The following is a 22,408-nucleotide window of genomic DNA, read 5'->3' as shown; positions in this document are numbered from 1 at the left end:
CCTCACCTCATTCGTTAGGTACGTACTACGTTGTATACCTATACATTAGACCATTTTAGCCATATTTATTCCTGATTCCTTTGAAACTTTAATCCTTTTACTGGTCTATTTCTTTTTGAAGGGTCCAAATTTGAATTAAAGTATTGTTTCCGTCACCTCTACTTCCATTGTACAATATCACTCTAAGATTATTGTTGTGAAACATAGGGTAAGTGTGCAGACATTATGCACGAGTTATTGACACATACACTGTATTCGGTAGGTAGGTAGGTAGGTACTATTGTGTCATATTACCTAATATCAATGTCATTCCTATAAGCAGATAACACGGTACACCATCCTGTTGTGTACGTGTCTGGAATAAATGAAAGAGCAATACCAGATTTTCCAAAGTTGTGTCCCTGATGAAACTTGTGTATGCAACCCTCTTCACTGAACCAGATTAAAAAGGATCCATAAAACAATGCAAGATACACAAATACCATGGTTTAATAATGGTTTCAATAGGTTCTGCGCGAGGTGTGACCTATATCATCTCAAAATTGTCAAAAAATTGTTCCTCCCACATTGAAAGAATAACTTGCAGTGAGATTTAATAGCATAACTCCCACTAGGATTCCATTATAATCACAATATCATCTATACGTTTGAACTTTTTGATAATACAAAATTATCCCTCTTCCCCTTCTTTGCTGGGAAAATATTTTTAATGGGAAATAATTTTGAATTGAATTTCCCGTCAAGCAAAATCACCAGCAATGGTCTGAGTGTTCATTTTGACTTTTTCCTTTTACTTATTTTATCCTCTCTATACTTTGAAATTTTTAAAATAATTACTTCTGCATGATCAGATTATAAAAAGTTCCCCTGTTATTCAACCTAAAATTCGAATAATATTTTTATTTCATACCTTGGGCACGTATACCAATAGGCTGTGAAAGTTTTTCCTCAACACTTTTAGTTACAATTGGGCCGTCTGCGGAGTTTCCACCTGTCTCATACCATAGAGTCATAGAGACCTGAGTTCTGGTTTATTTGCGGTTTCGAATTAGGTCTCTAGAAGTTGAAGGGTTGGGATTTCTTTTTCAAAATTAAACATTATTTCAAGATTTTCTTTTTTTATGTGTTTTTGTTTTTCGCACATCGTGGTGTGTGGTGTGTTTTATGCTTTTCTTCCTTTTTATTTGTGTTTCGTTTTTTATTTCCTAATGCGTGGAATGTTTCGAGATAAAGAACACAGATGTTTCGTTTTGATTGGAACGTCAAATGTAGAAGGAAGATCAAATATGAAACAAGAGGATTACTCTGAAAATGTTCAACATTTTTTTCTTTGAAGTGCCACTGTCAGTAGTATCGATGTCCTTTTACCCATTGTGTTCTCCAAAGAAGACAAACCAAGTAGTCCAGGATAATTAGACCCTGAATCATGCCTCAAATGTCCTCTGAAATCCCCTATACGCTTGACCATTTTTTCAACCAAAAAACATTGGCAAATACCCCCTTTTTGTCAAAAATTACTGGACTAAAAGTGTCATTCCATGTAGTTACTTTGCAATTTTGCAAATATTCCTAACAATCTCGATGCAAGATCATGTGAAAAGCGTAAAGTTAGCCTTGTGGAGCCTGTATTTCCACCCAGCCCTGTATTTGGCACGATATGAAATGAATTTACTGAGTTAAAAGTTAATTGATATGTTCGCGCCTCGCTGATTTGTAAATTAAAAGCATGCTGCCAAGTAGGTGCTGTGCCCTATATATATGTAGGTACTCACGAATCTATGAGAAGGGTGTGAAAATGGAAATCGGAAAGCGTTGCAATGTGCAGGTGGATGCTTTTCCCCCCTCACACAAGGACACGTTTTAAGTTGTTTCCGCCTTAAACTGACGGAATTTTTGGTAATCTTGAACACGGAAAGTTAAGTATGAGTAATCGCGGAAAATTTGTCGACTTCGCAAATTTCTAAGCAATTTGCACAGGCCCATTCCTCTTCTCTAGATCTTCTCTCTCTTCTGCTAATTTCCTCTCGTCCACGAACAATTTTCAATCTTCACAATATTTCCAAGCATTTTGTTTTTTCCAGTTTGGTATTCGTATCATAAGAAAGTAGGACAATACCCTTTTCGACGAACCCCTGTGATAAATAAAACCATTAAAACTACGATGTTCACGATGTGTCTTGCAGTGAACACGCATAGGCTGTCATAGCTGAAATGGTGAAATGCATTTCTTGAATAGATACACATAATAGAAGGTGCCTAGAAACACTCACTCCAAATATAGCTCTTCTCATTCCAAATGCCGGGTTGCCGGTCTGACAGACCCACGGCTTATCTGAAAAAGCTTCCTAAGAGTATGCAGTTAGCATACTCGTATCTATTGAAATTTGAGAATAATGTAAGAAAATACTGGAAAAACTTGCAGTAGAAAGTTGGATGGTATAATAATGTTGTAGTTTTCTGTTACCGCTGTATTGACAAACAGTATGCCATGCTGGAATACAGTTGAGTTGTAATGGGCATTAGACACGATAGGGGAATATGGGACTGACTGTCTGTGACATTGGAACTGCGTCCATCAATGGATTGATTTGTTATCAAATACTGGGTGACGCCAAAAAAGGCTGTTTTATACTTTCTTTGTCCTTTTTTTCACTTCAACGGATCACTGAAGTTAATCAGCTTTGCGCGTGTTTTGGTTAGAGACCATGAACCCCGTTCGGTGCATCTACACCGCTGCTACAACAACAAAACAGGAATAAAAAGGTGCAAGTTTTCAGCTTTGCGTCGCATCGGGGTAGACACATTTTCGTTTCGATCGAGTAAAGAAAAGAGAAAAACTAGAGACAAAACCAAAACCTATAAGAGCATGTTTTGTCACCGCAACAGACTTCTTGTGGAACGAAAGTTTTCACTCGAAACCCAAGTGAGTACAAACTTTATTATGTTCAATGAAATACAAGAACTTGAGGGTGACTGGAAAAGATGGATGTGGAGGGTGGAAGAGAACAAACGGAGATGAAGTAGAACCAGGGTCGAATCGAAGGTGTGTAGGACCTTTGATAAGTGAGTACAAACTTTATTATGTTCAATGAAATACAAGAACTTGAGGGTGACTGGAAAAGATGGATGTGGAGGGTGGAAGAGAACAAATGGAGATGAAGTAGAACCAGGGTCGAATCGAAGGTGTGTAGGACTTTTGACATTTGGGTCGTTGAAGTGAATTGTTCTTCCTGGCATTGAATCCGGACACTTTACATCCCTTTTAATATGCTACGGTTATACTGTGAAGTGAAAAATGGCCTGTTTTTTACCGTTTTCTATCGACTTTCCTCTATGCCGTCAGTTTTGTATGTTTGATCAAGTAAGCATCAGTCCTTGACGCATGTTTAGACGGTCTCCTAACGAAGGGAATTTAGAAAGAATAAAAGCTAGACACACATGAAAACATGCTAGTATTTTCGAAGAAGAAAATTATACCGTGAAATCTGTGCAATAGTTTTTCCCTTAAGAACAATAACACACAATAATAGAACTGAAACTATTAAAATGTCAGTCTATTTGGTCTAGATTCGTGTGAGATAAAAATATGTTTAATGCTTTAGATTTTTATTTACTTTTCTAGTTTCATTATTTTAAAGAATTTTGAAAAGAGCAATTTATTGCAAAGTCGTTTGGAATCTTTAAAATATACAATTTAGTTTATTTAGTAGCTAGTTTGCTTGGAAATCCAATAAAGTTGTATATGTTTTATAATCGGAAGAAGCACAGGGATGCAAAATTCAGACCCCTTTTCTTATTCCATACATAGGTAAATTACCGACCTACCTACCAAACTACTAAATTGAGTTCCCAGTGTCATACTTTTGGTACGTACCTACATACACGTACCTTTATAGTTAATATATGTACAACCATCAACTCCGCTAAAACTTCATGGATGACCGATGATCAATAATAGACATCCCAAATAATTTACTGTCAAATAATGTAGCTGCAATACTGTCCCCATAATAATGGACCCCAAAACGTTTTCAAATTACTTCCCATTGTTTCATAATAACTTGCACAAAGATTTGTTAACATGGGTTTGAAATCAGCGTTAGAAATATGTATGTTCGAAATTAGCTTTAGAAATATGTACCTACATTGCATTGAAATCGGGGGCTTCTCTGACGAAATTCCTGTGTGCGGAGTCCAGTATGTAGGACTATTGCACCACTTCATGGATGACCGATGATCAATAATAGACATCCCAAATAATTTACTGTCAAATAATGTAGCTGCAATACTGTCCCCATAATAATGAACCCAAAAACGTTTTCAAATTACTTCCCATTGTTTCAGAATGACTTGCACAAAGATTTGTTAACATGGGTTTGAAATCAGCGTTAGAAATATGTTCGAAATTAGCTTTAGAAATATGTACCTAGATTGCATTGAAATCGGGGACTTCTCTGACAAAATTCCTGTGTGCGGAGTCCAGTATGTAGGACTTTTGCACCCGTAGAAATATGTATGTACTAGCAGAATCCCCTCCCCTGCAGTACATTATAGCTATGTATAATTGTATATTAATAGAGTGGTGGGTTTGAAATCAGCGTTAGAAATATGTTCGAAATTAGCTTTAGAAATATGTACCTAGATTGCATTGAAATCGGGGACTTCTCTGACGAAATTCCTGCGTGCGGAGTCCAGTAGGTATGTAGGACTTTTGCACCCTTAGAAATATGTATATACTAGCAGAATCCCCTCCCCTGCAGTACATTATAGCTATGTATAATTGTATATTAATAGAGTGGAGAGTGTGACATAACTTGCGTAGGAGGGTGTAGGGTGTGTTATGGTGACTAGATGGCGTGGTGCAACAAGTGCGCCATACATCATCTTGTTCCCTCGTATTACTTTGACTTCCTATTTCTCCTTCACACTCACCAAGTTCCATTTAAAATCTGTAAATTACCTGATTAGAGACTGAAGGAATTAGATACACCTAGCAAGTCCCATTTAAAATCTGTAAATTACCTGATTAGAGACTGAAGGAATTAGATACACCTAGCAAGTCCCATTTGAAATCTATAAATTACCTGATTAGAGACTGAAGGAATTAGATACACCTAGCAAGTCCCATTTAAAATCTGTAAATTACCTGATTAGAGACTGAAGGAATTAGATACACCTAGCAAGTCCGATTTAAAATCTGTAAATTACCTGATTAGAGACTGAAGGAATTAGATACACCTAGCAAGTCCCATTTAAAATCTATAAATTACCTGATTAGAGACTGAAGGAATTAGATACACCTAGCAAGTCCCATTTAAAATCTGTAAATTACCTGATTAGAGACTGAAGGAATTAGATACACCTAGCAAGTCCCATTTAAAATCTGTAAATTACCTGATTAGAGACTGAAGGAATTAGATACACCTAGCAAGTCCCATTTAAAATCTATAAATTACCTGATTAGAGACTGAGTAATCACTGAGATAACTCTCTCCCTATTTCTGCAAATCCCGTCTAAAATCTGTTACTGGATTAGACATTGAGGTATTTCCTCATTTCTGACGGATATTCCGTACATAAAACAGACGCTTCAAGTGACGATTGGACTTTATGGTAACATGTACAGATAGACGAGACGATTGGACTTTATAGGTAAGAGACCAGTTTTTATTTCAAAAACTTGCAATAATTTATTATACCAAGAATTCAAAGGCTTACCTACTGTTTTTACCTAGGACCCAACATTCCCTCTTTACACATATATTATACCTATGGGGAAATTCGTCAAATCAATATTATTTTTGTTTCTGCGGTTTCATTTCATATTTGAGGTAAGAGACCAGTTTTTATTTCAAAAACTTGCAATAATTTATTATACCAAGAATTCAAAGGCTTACCTACTGTTTTTACCTAGGACTCAACATTCCCTCTTTACACATATATTTTACCTATGGGGGAATTTCGTCAAATCAATATTATTTTTGTTTCTGCGGTTTCATTTCATATTTCAGATTATTGTTGTGAAACATAGGGTAAGTGTGCAGACATTATGCACGAGTTATTGACACATACACTGTATTCGGTAGGTAGGTAGGTACTATTGTGTCATATTACCTAATATCAATGTCATTCCTATAAGCAGATAACACGGTACACCACCCTGTTGTGTACGTGTCTGGAATAAATGAAGTTCATATTTCAAATATTCTTGTTGGTTTAGTAACGTGAAATCAACGGCAAAAATTGTATTTTTTGTTGTTGAATTAATTATATTTGTGTCCGGATAAAATCCAAATTGACCTATGTACCTGTGTTATTCATTGACCGCAGATTTTTTTCGATGAATTTCAGGGTGGTTTCAGCAAAATTTTCAGTTGGTTTGGAAATTGCTAACGTACATATGTGTATTGTACATTACATAGTATGTAGATGTACCTTGTACCCATAACATAGAACATAATAAAACGTGTGCCTATAAGTGGTTCGTAGGTAATGTAGGACAGTTAGTAGAAAACAAAGGTAAGAGAGGGAAGAAGGAAAAATACAATAGGAATTTTTCCTTTTTTTTCTGAATAATTATTCCTGAAGGATTTTTTAAAGGATCGTCACATCTGTTTAGAAAAGAGTTGACTTGTTTGGAAAAAAAAGGAAAAAAATGAAATTAATTTACATAAAAAATAAGTGAAAAGTAGGTAGAAATTATTATTCTACGTGACAATTAATTCAAATATTGCCAGCTTCATGAGCAGGATCGACTGTAGTTTTTTGGGGGCAGAAAAAGAATGTAAAAAGTCGAACTTTTAAGTCACTAGACTGATTGACTTGCGACATGATAAACTTTTGTATATTGAATACCAATAGGATGTTATACTGTTATTAAATTATGTATCTGTGTAGTTATGTGCGTCATTCCAAAGACAGTTGCCCCTAAATGAGGAGTTAGTTGGAAAAGTTTTATTTTTTCCCTTGAATCCCAGAGCTAAAACTTACAAACTTCGTGCGGACTTGATAAATTTTAAACAATTTAATCGGATTCAAAATGAGGAAAAAATCGAACTTTTCAAATTAAAAAGTAAATAATAACGATGAAAAAAGTAAAAACGAGTTTTGAGTAATTCTCGCAGAGGCACAATTTTTTGCTGTTGAAATTCATTTGTTTTGTATTCTTCTCAATGTTTTGTTTCTAATCCACCTGGGAATCTCCTTCTGTTTTATACAAAGTGGAAATCACATTCTGTGCACTTTTCTGGATGGTTTCCGTTAGATTTGTGATTAGTCCTTTTCGACTGGGCGGGGAGACATCTGTGAAATGGGTGAAAGAGCATGAAAGTGTATAACTAATACAATACATATTTGTAACTATTTATACCTACAGGAAGACACGAGAATCGGTTAAACAAGGGAAGAGCTAAGTACTAATCACCTATAAAGTATAGTAATAGTAGTCCCTTAGTGAATTGATGGCAATGAACTATCCTTCCGTTCAGGAAAGGTCAGAGACTGTGCACCTCACCTCATTCGTTAGGTACGTACTACGTTGTATACCTATACATTAGACCATTTTAGCCATATTTATTCCTGATTCCTTGCACTCTAATATTATTGTTGTGAAACATAGGTAAGTGTGCAGACATTATGCACGAGTCATTGACACATACACTGTATTCGGTAGGTAGGTAGGTACTATTGTGTCATATTACCTAATACCAATGTCATTCCTATAAGGAGATAACACGGTACACCATCCTGTTGTGTACGTGTCTGGAATAAATGAAAGAGCAATACCAGATTTTCCAAAGTTGTGTCCCTGATGAAACTTGTGTATGCAACCCTCTCCACTGAACCAGATTAAAAAGGATCCATAAAACAATGCAAGATACACAAATACCATGGTTTAATAATGGTTTCAATAGGTTCTGCGCGAGGTGTGACCTATATCATCTCAAAATTGTCAAAAAATTGTTCCTCCCACATTGAAAGAATAACTTGCAGTGAGATTTAATAGCATAACTCCCACTAGGATTCCATTATAATCACAATATCATCTATACGTTTGAACTTTTTGATAATACAAAATTATCCCTCTTCCCCTTCTTTGCTGGGAAAATATTTTTAATGGGAAATAATTTTGAATTGAATTTCCCGTCAAGCAAAATCACCAGCAATGGTCTGAGTGTTCATTTTGACTTTTTCCTTTTACTTATTTTATCCTCTCTATACTTTGAAATTTTTAAAATAATTACTTCTGCATGATCAGATTATAAAAAGTTCCCCTGTTATTCAACCTAAAATTCGAATAATATTTTTATTTCATACCTTGGGCATGTATACCAATAGGCTGTGAAAGTTTTTCCTCAACACTTTTAGTTACAATTGGGCCGTCTGCGGAGTTTCCACCTGTCTCATACCATAGAGTCATAGAGACCTGAGTTCTGGTTTATTTGCGGTTTCGAATTAGGTCTCTAGAAGTTGAAGGGTTGGGATTTCTTTTTCAAAATTAAACATTATTTCAAGATTTTCTTTTTTTATGTGTTTTTGTTTTTCGCACATCGTGGTGTGTGGTGTGTTTTATGCTTTTCTTCCTTTTTATTTGTGTTTCGTTTTTTATTTCCTAATGCGTGGAATGTTTCGAGATAAAGAACACAGATGTTTCGTTTTGATTGGAACGTCAAATGTAGAAGGAAGATCAAATATGAAACAAGAGGATTACTCTGAAAATGTTCAACATTTTTTTCTTTGAAGTGCCACTGTCAGTAGTATCGATGTCCTTTTACCCATTGTGTTCTCCAAAGAAGACAAACCAAGTAGTCCAGGATAATTAGACCCTGAATCATGCCTCAAATGTCCTCTGAAATCCCCTATACGCTTGACCATTTTTTCAACCAAAAAACATTGGCAAATACCCCCTTTTTGTCAAAAATTACTGGACTAAAAGTGTCATTCCATGTAGTTACTTTGCAATTTTGCAAATATTCCTAACAATCTCGATGCAAGATCATGTGAAAAGCGTAAAGTTAGCCTTGTGGAGCCTGTATTTCCACCCAGCCCTGTATTTGGCACGATATGAAATGAATTTACTGAGTTAAAAGTTAATTGATATGTTCGCGCCTCGCTGATTTGTAAAGGTCAGAGAATGGGAAAATCATAAAGCTATCAAACCTATTTTAAATAGATATTTGTGGCTTTAGGTAGCTAGCAAAATCCCCCCCCCTTCTTTCTCTACTTCCACCAATTTACCAGATTGGCGTCTTTCCAGGTCCTCTGATTTCCGGTTCTCAACATGATCCTTCACCAGACTTTTCATCCCAGAACACACGAAAGATTTGTCTCCGAATTTCTGGCAGCAGGAGCACAAATGTGTGAGACAATGTTTACACCTGTCTTCCTGATAATTCTGAACACTCAGACATTTCTGCAAATCACACACTTGTCGTTTGCAAGGATCGATCTCTTGTTTCTTGCTTTGTTTGACGTTCATAGTGTTATCGTCGAAGTAAAACATTTTGGCTTTTGTATTGTGTTTCAATAAATTAAGGTAATGTATTATGTGAATGTATTAAGTGTTCAGTTCAGGTTTTGGGAAATTGTATTTGAAAATGTTGTATTGTGTTTCAATAAATTAAGGTAATGTATTATGTGAATGTATTAAGTGTTCAGTTCAGGTTTTGGGAAATTGTATTTGAAAATGTTGGATGTGATTTTGGTAGTTAGGTGAAAATGTTGGATGTGATTTTGGTAGTTAGGACTTAAATTTTGACAGTTCTGTTGGTATCAGCCATGAGCATATTTTAGGAAATGTTCCTATTTCCTTTGGGTTTGTTTCACATGTATGTACGATATGAATGTATGTCATTGTGCTTTACTTATGGGCTTGTATTGTACTTGATTTGTAAATTAAAAGCATGCTGCCAAGTAGGTGCTGTGCCCTATATATATGTAGGTACTCACGAATCTATGAGAAGGGTGTGAAAGTGGAAATCGGAAAACGTTGCAATGTGCAGGTGGATTCTTTTCCCCCCTCACACAAGGACACGTTTTGAGTTGTTTCCGGTAATGTTGAACACGGAAAGTTAAGTATGAGTAATCGCGGAAAATTTGTCGACTTCGCAAATTTCTAAGCAATTTGCACAGGTCCATTTCTCTTCTCTAGATCTTCTCTCTCTTCTGCTAATTTCCTCTCGTCCACGAACAATTTTTAATCTTCACAATATTTCCAAGCATTTTGTTTTTTACATGGTTTTACTTAACTTGAGATCTCTGTTTGTAATTTGTTTGTTCCAGATTGGTATTCGTATCATAAGAAAGTAGGACAATACCCTTTTCGACGAACCCCTGTGATAAATAAAACCATTAATACTACGATGTTCACGATGTGTCTTGCAGTAAACACGCATAGGCTGTCATATCTGAAATGGTGAAATGCATTTCTTGAATAGATACACATAATAGAAGGTGCCTAGAAACACTCACTCCAAATATAGCTCTTCTCATTCCAAATGCCGGGTTGCCGGTCTCCCACGCTCAGACCGTCTGACAGACCCAGGGCTTATCTGAAAAACCTTCCTAAGAGAATGCAGTTAGCATACTCGTATCTATTGAAGTTTGAGAACAATGTAAGAAAATACTGAAAAAAACTTGCAGTCTGGTTCTAGAGATAGAGCGATCAGTGTGTGAACTATGAAATGTGAACTGTGAACTGTGAATGGATCTCGTTCTTATAATATAAGATTACAGATAGGTACAGTGAACTATATTATTAGTACAGTCATTCAATTTAATATGATGGGAGAGAAAGAACAAACCAGCCTCGGCTATTGTTAATAGCACATAGCTTTTTTTATTTTATTTTTTAACTATATTAGGATTGTGGGGATTATTTTTATGTTCTTTTCTTTTTGAAAGTCAATAGGTAGGAACTTTGGTTTGTAAATACACAGAATTACAGATAGGTACAGTGAACTGCTGAACACTTCTACCCAAAGAATAATCGCATAGATTTAACAGTTGGTATAAACACGGAATCTCAGGCACTTATCAACGCTCAATTGTAGGAAGCTCCGAGATTTGTTCCTTAAATTTTCCTGAAATATTTGTTGATAAAATTACCAAGAAGTTGAAAGGAAACAATTTCAATTGTAGGAAGCTCCGAGATTTGTTCCTTAAATTTTCCTGAAATATTTGTTGATAAAATTACCAAGAAGTTGAAAGGAAACAATTTGGTTTTATCCATTCTTTTGTACTTCCCCAATTCTGTGTATTTAGTTTCTTTTCTGTTGATTTTTTGAAGGAGAAAAATCAGTGATTCAAATTTAATCCTAAAATTAACACATTGAAAGCAAAACTTGGAAAGTTATTTGGGAGTGTGCTGCACTTTGTTTTCAGGGATTTAGGGCAGAAATAATAACCATAAACATTAAATACTTTTATTTATGTCGTCTGAGACTCCCTACAGATATTCGCCATGAGATTTTTTTACTTTCTATTATTTTTTAACGGTATTTAACTTTTAAAACTTTCAACTTTCCCTCGGTAGATGAGAAAATAAGGCAAAAAGTACTGTACATTTAAAATGGCAATAATAAAAGGAAAACTTTTACCTAAGAATTAACATGGGGTAATTAAAATTAATTTAACTTGGGAAGATTTTTTGAAACAATTTTACACAATAAGCTGAAAGCTGTAAGGTATGATCACCTGTTCTTTTGTGATTCGCGAGGTATAAATTGGTAAGGTACCATGTTATGATTACGACTGTACCTATACTACGTATGACTTGTACCTACTTTGTTTAGGTGTATTTATACAGACCTACTATGTCATGTTAATTTATGGATGGCTGATACCTACCTTTTAATACCTTAGAGGTATATTAAGAACTACGTATGACTTGTACCTACTTTGTTTAGGTGTATTTATACAGACCTACTATGTCATGTTAATTTATGGATGGCTGATACCTACCTCTTAATACCTTAGTGGTATATTAAGGAATAGAGTGGAGAGTGTGACATAACTTGCGTAGGAGGGTGTAGGGTGTGTTATGGTGACTAGATGGCGTGGTGCAACAAGTGCGCCATACATCATCTTGTTCCCTCGTATTACTTTGACTTCCTATTTCTCCTTCACACTCACAGGCGTAAGGCGAAAACCGACAGATGCCTCCTTTCGCCTTAGTACGAGGGATCTACGAGTATTACCAATACCAAACGAAATACCAGTAGGTATTCACACACGAAATCCTATAAAAAAGGTAGTAACTTAGTTTGAAAACAGCCAAACGTGATCTCATACCTATTAGGTATGATGTAATATCTTTCTCTCCCTCCCTCTCCTCCGCCTCCTCCTTCTCCTCATGGTGACTAGATGGCGTGGTGCAACAAGTGCGCCATACATCATCTTGTTCCCTCGTATTACTTTGACTTCCTATTTCTCCTTCACACCCACCAAGTCCCATTTAATATCTGTAAATTACCTGATTAGAGACTGAGGAATCACTGAGATAACTCTCTTCCTATTTCTGCAAATCCCGTCTAAAATCTGTTACTGGATTAGACATTGAGGTATATCCTCATTTCTGACGGATATTCCGTACATAAAACAGACGCTTCAAGTGACGATTGGACTTTATAGGTAATGTAGAAGAGACCAGTTTTTAGTCCGTCCTTCCTTTATTATTACTAATAATAAAAGGTATAGGGGACGGACTATTGTATTCGTTTCGGTGTCGTCTGTCTGTCGGTCGGTCTGTCGGTCGGTCTGTCCCCATAGAAGGACTTATCCAAACCTAGTCGACCTATATATCAAATTAAAGGTCTTTTTACCAGGAACACGAAAATGGTGGTGCAAATTTTGTCCAGAAAACCATAAAGCCAAAAAACCAAAAAAACTGGTTTTGGGGGGATTTTTTTCACATTTTCTCACACAAATGAGCTCTGATCTCGAAATTTGTCGCGACGACCTATGAACTCAAAGCGAGAAAGGTTTAGATAACACTTCAGTCGATCATTTAAGACCGATTTTAGCGTCACCTATGTTAAGCTACGCCGAGAAAGGCCAATAAATGGATGGGTGACATTATATTGGGAATAAAGGGAGAACGGGCTCCAGTCTTGATTTTAAATCATTACATGAAAGTAAAATCAAAAAATCAAATCAAGAATAATAATAAACTGAATAATAAACAAATTAGGTAGGTACAAAGGTATTCTTTAACCATGATCGAATAAACTACGGGCTAAAAAATTCCCGGAGGGACGGACCCAGCTTGTTTGTCTTGCATTCAGCAAGTCACTTCCAATGCAATGTAAATAAACCCCTGCATAAAAAAACCTCAGTAAATGTAGAAAATTAAGCATCTATTTTCCATTAACTTGATCTGTTTCACTGCACAAGTACTAGTTCTGGAAAATCTAGTGCTTGTTTACCAGAGGAGAGTGAAAAGAGTGAAATTGTAAGTTCTATAGGGAATGTGCCTCTAAATTAATGATGGTCCAATAACCACTTTGCACTTGTGCTAAAGTTGGTGCCCTAACTTAGTTTGCTCTTTAGATAGGACCAAGATCAGAGATCAAAAGAAATTGGCAGTTCCTGTTTAGTTTTAAGCAACAACTCTTGCAGATTAAGCTGACTCCGTCTGTACACGGGAAAAGGCAAAGAAGAAGAAGATTTGTTTCAAAATAATTTAAGTTAATAACAGGTATTTGGATGCAAACATTTGGTAAGTTAATAAGAGATGTCTGCTGTAAAATTTGGTAACAGGTGTCGCAAAATTTTTAAAATTAATAACAGATTTTCAAAAAAATTCCTGCAAAATTTAGTAAGTTAATAATAATAACATGTGTTTGATGCAAAATTTTGTAAGTTATTACCCGGTGTTTTATCCACAATTTGGTGAGTTAACAGGTCTCTGGTGCATCATTTTAGAGAGCATAGGAGAAGATTGAGAATAAAACTCCATACCTCGGCTGGCTTTGAACCAACGTCCGCTTGATTGCTAGGCGATTGTCTTGACCACTCCAACAAGACAGATTTTTGCATTTCCCATTACCTATTTTTATTGGGAACTCGTATCTCTAGGTATTTCAAGGTATGCTTTTCATTGACAAGTAGGTAGTGTAGGAACTGCAAGCCGCAAGGGGAAAAATTAATGGAAAAACTCGATAATACCTAGGTGAGAGGAGAAAATGGAGAAAAAAAGTGTGTATTATTAAATAATTCCACGTTAAATCCAGACATTCTCGGAACATTTCGAGTAATAAGACTTTAGACGAGTGCCTAGTAGGTACTTATTAGGTAGGTACATAGGTATTCTTTAACCACGATCGAATAAACTACGGCCTAAAAAATTCCCGGAGGGACGGACCCAGCTTGTTTCTCGCTATCATTGGTGGATCTCGGATATTTGCTCTTTCCATTAGCAGGGGAAGGTGTCCTAATTTCGTCTTTCTGAGGTTTTTTGTGGTCGATAACCTTTTCTCATGCTTATTTCTTTGTGCATGGGTGGTACCCGACTAAGTTAAACATTACTCTTACCTATCTCCTTTCCAAATAAAAACTCCCAAAAAGGAGGCCCATGCTCTTACATAAGATTGCCTGTGGGCTTAAGAAAATCTCCTTTAGATACTTGTACATATTTACTAGTTTCTACATAATTGTTATTTCAGCTCAATTTAAGTAACTACCTTGGTACCTATGTTTTAGCACTTGGTCATTGAGATATTAAGTGGGTGAACAATAGTGTTTGTATGAACAAGGGGTCAGATATTGGGCACTTTCCCCTATCATCTATCTACACATTCTTATCCCCTATTTCTCCTTTTTCCTTCATTTTTCGTTTGGACTCATTGTTTCTAATAAAGTACACGTTTCACCACTGTGGGGTTTAGCTTTGTATTGCTATACGTAGATCTCCCCCGTTATTATTTCTAGGGTTTTTGGAGATTTTGCGTCTCCACTAATCCTTGTCCTCTGTGTCGTATTGCTATACGTAGATCTCCCCCGTTATTATTTCTAGGGTTTTTGGAGATTTTGCGTCTCCACTAATCCTAAGTGTATTGCTATACGTAGATCTCCCCCGTTATTATTTCTAGGGTTTTTGGAGATTTTGCGTCTCCACTAATCCTAAGTTTCTCACTTGTCTTCTCTATCTTTCTTCTTTCTTCTCCCTCTTTCCTTCTCTTTCTCTCTCTCTCTCTCTCTCCTTCCTTCCATTCCTTTCTCCTTCTCTCTTTCTTCCTCCTATTATCTTTCTCCCTCCCTCTCTTTCTTTTCCTCTGTGTCTTCTCACTTGTCCTCTGTGTCTTCTCTATCTTTCTTCTTTCTTCTCCCTCTTTTCTTCTCTCTCTCCTTCCTTCCATCCCTTTCTCCTTCTCCCTCTCTCTTTCTTCCTCCTATTATCTTTCTCCTTCCCTCTCTTTCTTTTTCCCCTTCCTCCCGCTCTCTCTCTCCCTCTTTCTCTCTCTCTCTCTTTTATCTCTCTCTCACTCCTTTAATATTTCTCTCTTTCTCCCTCCCATCCTCTTTCATGAGTTCCTTCGGTGCACATTCCCTCATACTCTCTACTCTGCAAGTATCTTATCTCCAGTGTGTTTGTAACATTGCTCTTTCGCTCTATTTGCTTTCATTGGGTTTCCTTCTTCCTTCTGTTTCAGCAGATGCATACCAGCCAGAGTTTTCCGAACCCATTGTCAACCTCTCGGTGGCCGTGGGAAGGGACGCTACGTTCCGATGTTTGGTGCATCATTTGGGTGGTTACAGGGTGAGTATATTTTTCCTGTAAAAAAATTGTAAATAATAGGAGTTTGGGGTGAAATTTAATAAGTTAATAGCAGGTATTTGAAATAGGACTGATTAGGAGGCTGACAAAAAAAAAAAAAAAATCTCTCTCTCTCTCTCTCTCTCTCTCTCTCTCTCTCTCTCTCTCTCTCTCTCTCTGTTTCTCTCTCTCTCTCTCTCCCTTCTCTTTCTTCCTTTGTTCCTTCCGTGAGTTACTTTTGGTGCATATGTCTTATTTCTTTATTGTTTGCTGTTCTTTTATCCATGAGTAGTAGCAGGCCGTATTTAGGGGGGCGGGGGCCCCCCCCCCCTCGAGCTCCAATTTTCTCCTTTACTGTACGAGTGTACGCATTAGTGTTTGGATCCTTGGACCCCCCTCCCCCTCGGCAAAATCCTGCATACGGCCCTGAGTAGTAGCATTATATCTTCTCTGTTTAATTTCCGAAGGGATATCCTCGTGTCGTGTCGTAGAGAGTTAGGCAAGACATTTCTCGTAGACAGTTCAAAGACAAGAACATTCGAAATAACCAACAACTCAGAACACAAAATCATTTTACTGTACGAGTGTACGCATTAGTGTTTGGATCCTTGGACCCCCCTCCCCCTCGGCAAAATCCTGCATACGGCCCTGAGTATATCTTCTCTGTTTAATTTCCGAAGGGATATCCTCGTGTCGTGTCGTAGAGAGTTAGGCAAGACATTTCGTCGTAGACAGTTCAAAGGCAAGAACATTCGAAATAACCAACAAAACTGAAGGAATTAGATACACCTAGCAATAGCAAGTCCCATTTAAAATCTGTAAATTACCTGATTAGAGACTGAAGGAATTAGATACACTTAGCAAGTCCCATTTGAAATCTATAAATTACCTGATTAGAGACTGAGGTCTCCATGGGAAAATGTTCAAAAATCTCAAAATACATTTTAAAGTTTTCAACATATCACGCTTCCGAGCTAACTGCTCGACTTTTTCATTTTCAATTCTCCAAATTCAGTGAAGAGTATTTCCTGTCCGGACTTACAGTCTCCACTCATCTCCCAAATCTCCTAATGTCTTGAATTTCTAATCTCGCTTCTCCCGCAAGTAAATTAAAAATTAAGTACCCCAGTTTTCAGCTTATCTTAGCGATGTTTTACAGCAAATACACACACATAAACAAGTTAGAGACGAACATTTTCTATTAACATCCTCTCCCAATGTCATCCCTTTTTTCTCGCTATCATTGGTGGATCTCGGATATTTGCTCTTTCCATTAGCAGGGGAAGGTGTCCTAATTTCGTCCCTCTGAGGTTTTTTGTGGTCGATAACCTTTTCTCATGCTTATTTCTTTGTGCATGGGTGGTACCCTACTAAGTTAAACATTACTCTTACCTATCTCCTTCCCAAATAAAAACTCCCAAAAAGGAGGCCCATGCTCTTACATAAAATTGTCTGTGGGCTTAAGAAAATCTCCTTCAGATACTTGTACATGTTTACTAGTTTCTACATAATTGTTATTTCAGCTCAATTTAAGTAACTACCTTGGTACCTATGTTTTAGCACTTGGTTATTGAGATATTAAGTGGTTGAACAATAGTGTTGAGTATTGTACTTGAGGATCTAATTATTCATGTCCAACAGTAGGGGTACAATAGGTCATATAAGAATCATGGCATATCAAAACCATACAAAGTACGGTATCACTTTGATTGGATCTTTTCTTATCCTGTTTTCTACATGAAATTTATATCATGAAGAAATAATTAAATGAATTTAAGCCATGAATAGCTGATTGGATCTTTTCTTATCCTGTTTTCTACATGAAATTTATATCATGAAGAAATAATTAAATGAATTTAAGCCATGAATAGCAGGAGGCAAGGAGGAGACAAGGAAATAAATGCAAAGATTTTCATTTTTCTTTTCTTAAATGTGTATAAAATTGAGCTCTTTTGTTGAAAAAAGCGAAGATAAAAGAAAAGTATTATTAGTACAGTCATTCAATTTAATATGATGGGAGAGAAAGAACAAACCAGCCTCGGCTATTGTTAATAGCACATAGCTTTTTTTTATTTTATTTTTGTGGGGATTCTTTTCTTTTTGAAAGTCAATAGGTAGGAACTTTGGTTTGTAAATATACAGACTAGCTGAATTCCGTCGCTTCGCTCCGGAATCCCGCTAGTTCATCCCGAGGCATGGCCAAACTTGTGGAAAAGGCATTTTCCAGTAGAATTCAGGGTGTTACAAGACATGGCCTTAGTACTTTTCTCAAGAAAATTGTGATATATCCCCTTCAAATTCCGGTTGCAAAATGAAGCGAAGAAAAGAAGTATAATGTTTCTATAAAAAACTCAACTATATTTTTTACTTTTTTTTTTCCGTTCGAAATACATTTTCCAAACTTTTTCCAACTCCTTTAGGCCTTTTTGGTGCTTTGTTTTTTGCTTCTGTATCGTCGGTATATTCTTCTTGCTCCCTGGTGCTGACTGGATACTGTACAATATAAAGTACTTATTTAATTAGAAAAAAGGAGACTGTTTCCTATTCAGCCTGATATAAAGTTTTGGGTAAAGTTGGTCTAGGTTGTTGTTTTTTTTTACCAAGCTGGTTCATTGACCTTTTTTTCCCCAATAGAATTACACTACTCCTCGGCCTTGGTTACCTGAGGCTTCAACGGAGTATCCATCGCCACTACTGCTGCAAAACAGCAGCCGTTGTAAACAACGTTGGTTCATTGACCTAGGTTTTTTTAACAGATCAACGAACAAAACCCGTTTATACATGTATGTAACAAATCTGTTTGCTTCCTCTAGAACAGAAAAATAGCGCGTTTTTGTAACCGTGTAACCAAAATTAGTGTCCCTAACTATTTTTTTCCGTTCGAAATACATTTTCCAAACTTTTTCCAACTCCTTTAGGCCTTTTTGGTGCTTTGTTTTTTGCTTCTGTATCGTCGGTATATTCTTCTTGCTCCCTGGTGCTGACTGGATACTGTACAATATAAAGTACTTATTTAATTAGAAAAAAGGAGACTGTTTCCTATTCAGCCTGATATAAAGTTTTGGGTAAAGTTGGTCTAGGTTGTTGTTATCATTTACTAAATTACTTTTTACCGGTCTCAAGTACCTCCTGACACATTTAGAAGCAGAAACAAGACATGGCCTTAGTACTTTTCTCTAGAAAATTGTGATATATCCCCTTCAAATTTCGGTTGCAAAATGAAGCGAAGAAAAGAAATATAATGTTTCTATAGAAAACTCAACTATATTTTTTACTTTTTTTTTCGAAATACATTTTCCAAACTTTTTCCAACTCCTTTAGGCCTTTTTGGTGCTTTGTTTTTTGCTTCTGTATCGTCGGGATATTCTTCTTGCTCCCTGGTGCTGACTGGATACTGTACAATATAAAGTACTTATTTAATTAGAAAAAAAGGAGACTGTTTCCTATTCAGCCTGATATAAAGTTTTGTGTAAAGTTGATCTAGGTTGTTGTTTTTTTACCAAGCTGGTTCATTGACCTTTTTTTCCCCAATAGAATTACACTACTCCTCGGCCTTGGTTACCTGAGGCTTCACAGCCAAACGTGATCTCATACCTATTAGGTATGATGTAATATCTTTCTCTCCCTCCCTCTCCTCCGCCTCCTCCTTCTCCTCCTCCTCTTTCTCCTCTCTCTCCCCCTCTATCTCAAGTTAGTTATTTTTACTTAACCTAGTTCTATCTTGGTACCTACGCTACGAAGCGAAGTACTTCCTAACGCAATTAGGTTCAAGTATCATTTTTTTATCTTTTGCTGCAATTTTCCTGTACCTACGCTACGAAGCGAAGTACTTCCTAACGCAATTAGGTTCAAGTATCATTTTTTTATCTTTTGCTGCAATTTTCCTTTTTTTTATTATTTTTCTTAATTTCTCCATTATCTCCTTTTCCTATACGTATCTAGCTCGCTCTCTTTCTCTCCTCTTTCCTCCTCCTCTCTCTCTCTCTCTCTCTCTCTCTCTCTCTCTCTCTCTTTCTCTTTCTTTCTGTCTCTCTTTCTTCCTTTGTTCCTTCCGTGAGTTACTTTTGGTACATATGTCTTATTTCTTTATTGTGACAGTTCAAAGGCAAGAACATTCGAAATAACCAACAACTCAGAACACAAAATCACAATACTCTCTAGCTCTCCATGGGAAAATGTTCAAAAATCTCAAAATACATTTTAAAGTTTTCAACATATCACGCTTCCGAGCTAACTGCTCGACGTTTTCACTTTCAATTCTCCAAATTCAGTGAAGAGTATTTCCTGTCCGGACTCCCAGTCTCCACTCGCCTCCCAAATCTCCCCTACCGTTGAACCTTTGACACGTTTGGCAACGTAGCCTACTTTTTAGATGACTCCTTGCTGCCATATTCAAATGGATAAGGTATAATCTCGCTTCTCCCGCAAGTAAATTAAAAATTAAGTACCCCAGTTTTCAGCTTATCTTAGCGATGTTTTACAGCAATTCAACCTTATGTGATTTTTCACGCCAAATCAAATGGTGCTACTTTGAACACTATCCCTCTCACGGTTAAGGAGTTACAGGTTCGATTATTTCCTGTGTCAACAAATTTTAATAATTTTCAAAAAATACAGATAAATGTACATGCGATTAGTCAATCCTATGTATTTTTTCACAGGAAAGAATCGAACCTGTAACTCCTTAACCGTGAGAGGGATAGTGTTCAAAGTAGCACCATTTGATTTGGCGTGAAAAATCACATAAGAATGACTTTTTTACAGCTCAAATATCTTTAACAGAAACCGTTGAAGGCCTTTTTAAAAACAGTATTTTTTCTTGAATTCGCTGAGTCTCGAACCCGTAACTCTTTAACTGTAAGTCGGACAGTCTTGAAAGTTTCACCAATCGATTCCTCGTCAAAAGTTCCGTAGGAGAGAATGCTTAGTGGACTCGAAAAGTGTATTGGGGACTTTGATTTGGCGTGAAAAATCACATAAGAATGACTTTTTTACAGCTCAAATATCTTTAACAGAAACCGTTGAAGGCCTTTTTAAAAACAATATTTTTTCTTGAATTCGCTGAGTCTCGAACCCGTAACTCTTTAACTGTAAGTCGGACGGTCTTGAAAGTTTCACCAATCGATTCCTCGTCAAAAGTTCCGTAGGAGAGAATGCTTAGTGGACTCGAAAAGTGTATTGGGGACTTTTATGGGGCAAAAATCTGATTTTACGGGTTAATTTCCTCTGGGGCACTTTGAGGTTGAACACCCTGTATACCTAAATGAAAATAATAGGATTATGAGATACACATACCCACATATGTATGTATATAGATTTTATATAAGAACTACAAATATAGATAAACAGAAGGACGTCGACAGGGATAATTTTTTATTTCTCCTCTTATCATAAAGAAAGATTTTGGAGAAAGAGAGGAACCAAGAGAAAATTGTGAAAAAGGAATGAACACGGGTTTGGAAGAGATAAACAGAGGCGTATCCTCCATTTATGCGAGGGAAGCTTCCGTTCCCTAGCGTCCTACGACTTTTTCCTCAATCCCCCCCTAATTAACACTTACTGGCAATAGTACGATTTTGTGATTATTCAGATTTCAAGACCATAGTGTGAATACTCAATCTTTTGATCGGACCGTTACCGGACCGTGACTGGACCTTGACTGGCACTATAGTGTGAATCAGGCTTTCAAGACCACCAGCAGATCGGCATACTGTATATCCGTTTATATAGCTCCCCCTTTGGAAACCTCACGACCCGCGTCTGATAGATAAGGAGTTTTAAGGAGTAAGGAAGAACAAATTACTAGAAAATATTGTATAGCGATGTTGGTATATGAAACATAAAATGTTCCAAGTCATTCATTATGTTAAGAACAGACGCCAAAACATGCGAAATAACTCTGGTAAAACAACGTTTGTTTGAACTCATCTTTTGAAGATACTTGCCTAGTTGTTCTGATTGTAGATAATGGATACGAGTAAGTACTACATGGTGAGTACGTACCTATCTATCTACCCATCAACCAAAAGTTTGTAATTCTGGATTCTGTAACTCATTATGTTAAGAACAGACGCCAAAACATGCGAAATAACTCTGGTAAAACTACGTTTGTTTGAACTCATCTTTTGAAGATACTTGCCTAGTTGTTCTGATTGTAGATAATGGATACGAGTAAGTACTACATGGTGAGTACGTACCTATCTATCTACCCATCAACCAAAAGTTTGTAATTCTGGATTCTGTAACGGTATTAATTTACTCGTATGAATTCCATAGTGCCACTGGTAATAGTCTAAATAAGAGGCTTATGATAACGGCATTATTTTAAAAGTTACATAACGTTCAACAGGGGCTGAGGGCGATTCTCTAACCGTTTCCTTTTTCGGTGAGCTCCCAATGGAGAGACCAATGCGTATTGAAACAAGTATGATGAGAGAGAAATATTATATCTAGTAGGAAAAGCATGGAGAGACCAATGCGTATTGAAACAAGTATGATGAGAGAGAAATATTATATCTAGTAGGAAAAGCGAACTTGAGGTGTAACATATAAAAAATAAATTCTGTAACGGTATTAATTTACTCGTATGAATTCCATAGTGCCACTGGTAATAGTCTAAATAAGAGGCTTATGATAACGGCATTATTGTAAAAG

The 22,408-nt window shown here is 36.6% G+C and overlaps 2 protein-coding genes across 2 annotated transcripts in view; one reads left to right on the top strand and one right to left on the bottom strand.

The window, feature by feature from the left end:
• Nucleotides 1-22,408, top strand: part of LOC103523959 — a 125,079-nt gene that overhangs the window by 42,828 nt on the left and 59,843 nt on the right. Inside the window, exon 6 of the mRNA XM_026833181.1 lies at nt 15,651-15,757. Within this exon, the coding sequence (XP_026688982.1) occupies nt 15,651-15,757 (107 nt within the window). The remainder of the gene's footprint in view (nt 1-15,650; nt 15,758-22,408) is intronic.
• On the bottom strand, nt 7,113-9,705 carry LOC103523914 (cx9C motif-containing protein 4, mitochondrial). The gene is made up of 3 exons (XM_008488924.2): nt 9,619-9,705; nt 9,238-9,529; nt 7,113-7,302 (listed from the first exon to the last, which is right to left on the bottom strand). The coding sequence occupies exons 2-3, from the start codon at nt 9,500-9,502 to the stop codon at nt 7,184-7,186; spliced, it is 384 nt and encodes a 127-aa protein (XP_008487146.1). The 5' UTR covers nt 9,503-9,529; nt 9,619-9,705; the 3' UTR covers nt 7,113-7,183.

This window comes from Diaphorina citri, unplaced genomic scaffold, assembly GCF_000475195.1.
Source record: "Diaphorina citri unplaced genomic scaffold, Diaci psyllid genome assembly version 1.1 scaffold86, whole genome shotgun sequence".
Classification (NCBI taxonomy): Eukaryota; Metazoa; Arthropoda; class Insecta; order Hemiptera; family Psyllidae; genus Diaphorina; species Diaphorina citri.
This window is presented reverse-complemented; position numbering and strand designations above follow the sequence as displayed.

Coding starts and splice junctions, on each gene's coding strand:
- LOC103523914 (XM_008488924.2), bottom strand. CDS start 9,502: ATGTTTTACTTCGACGATAACACTATGAACGTCAAACAAAGCAAGAAA. Junction 7,303..9,237: donor CCTGGAAAGACGCCAATCTG/GTAAATTGGTGG, acceptor CCCATTTCACAG/ATGTCTCCCCGCCCAGTCGA.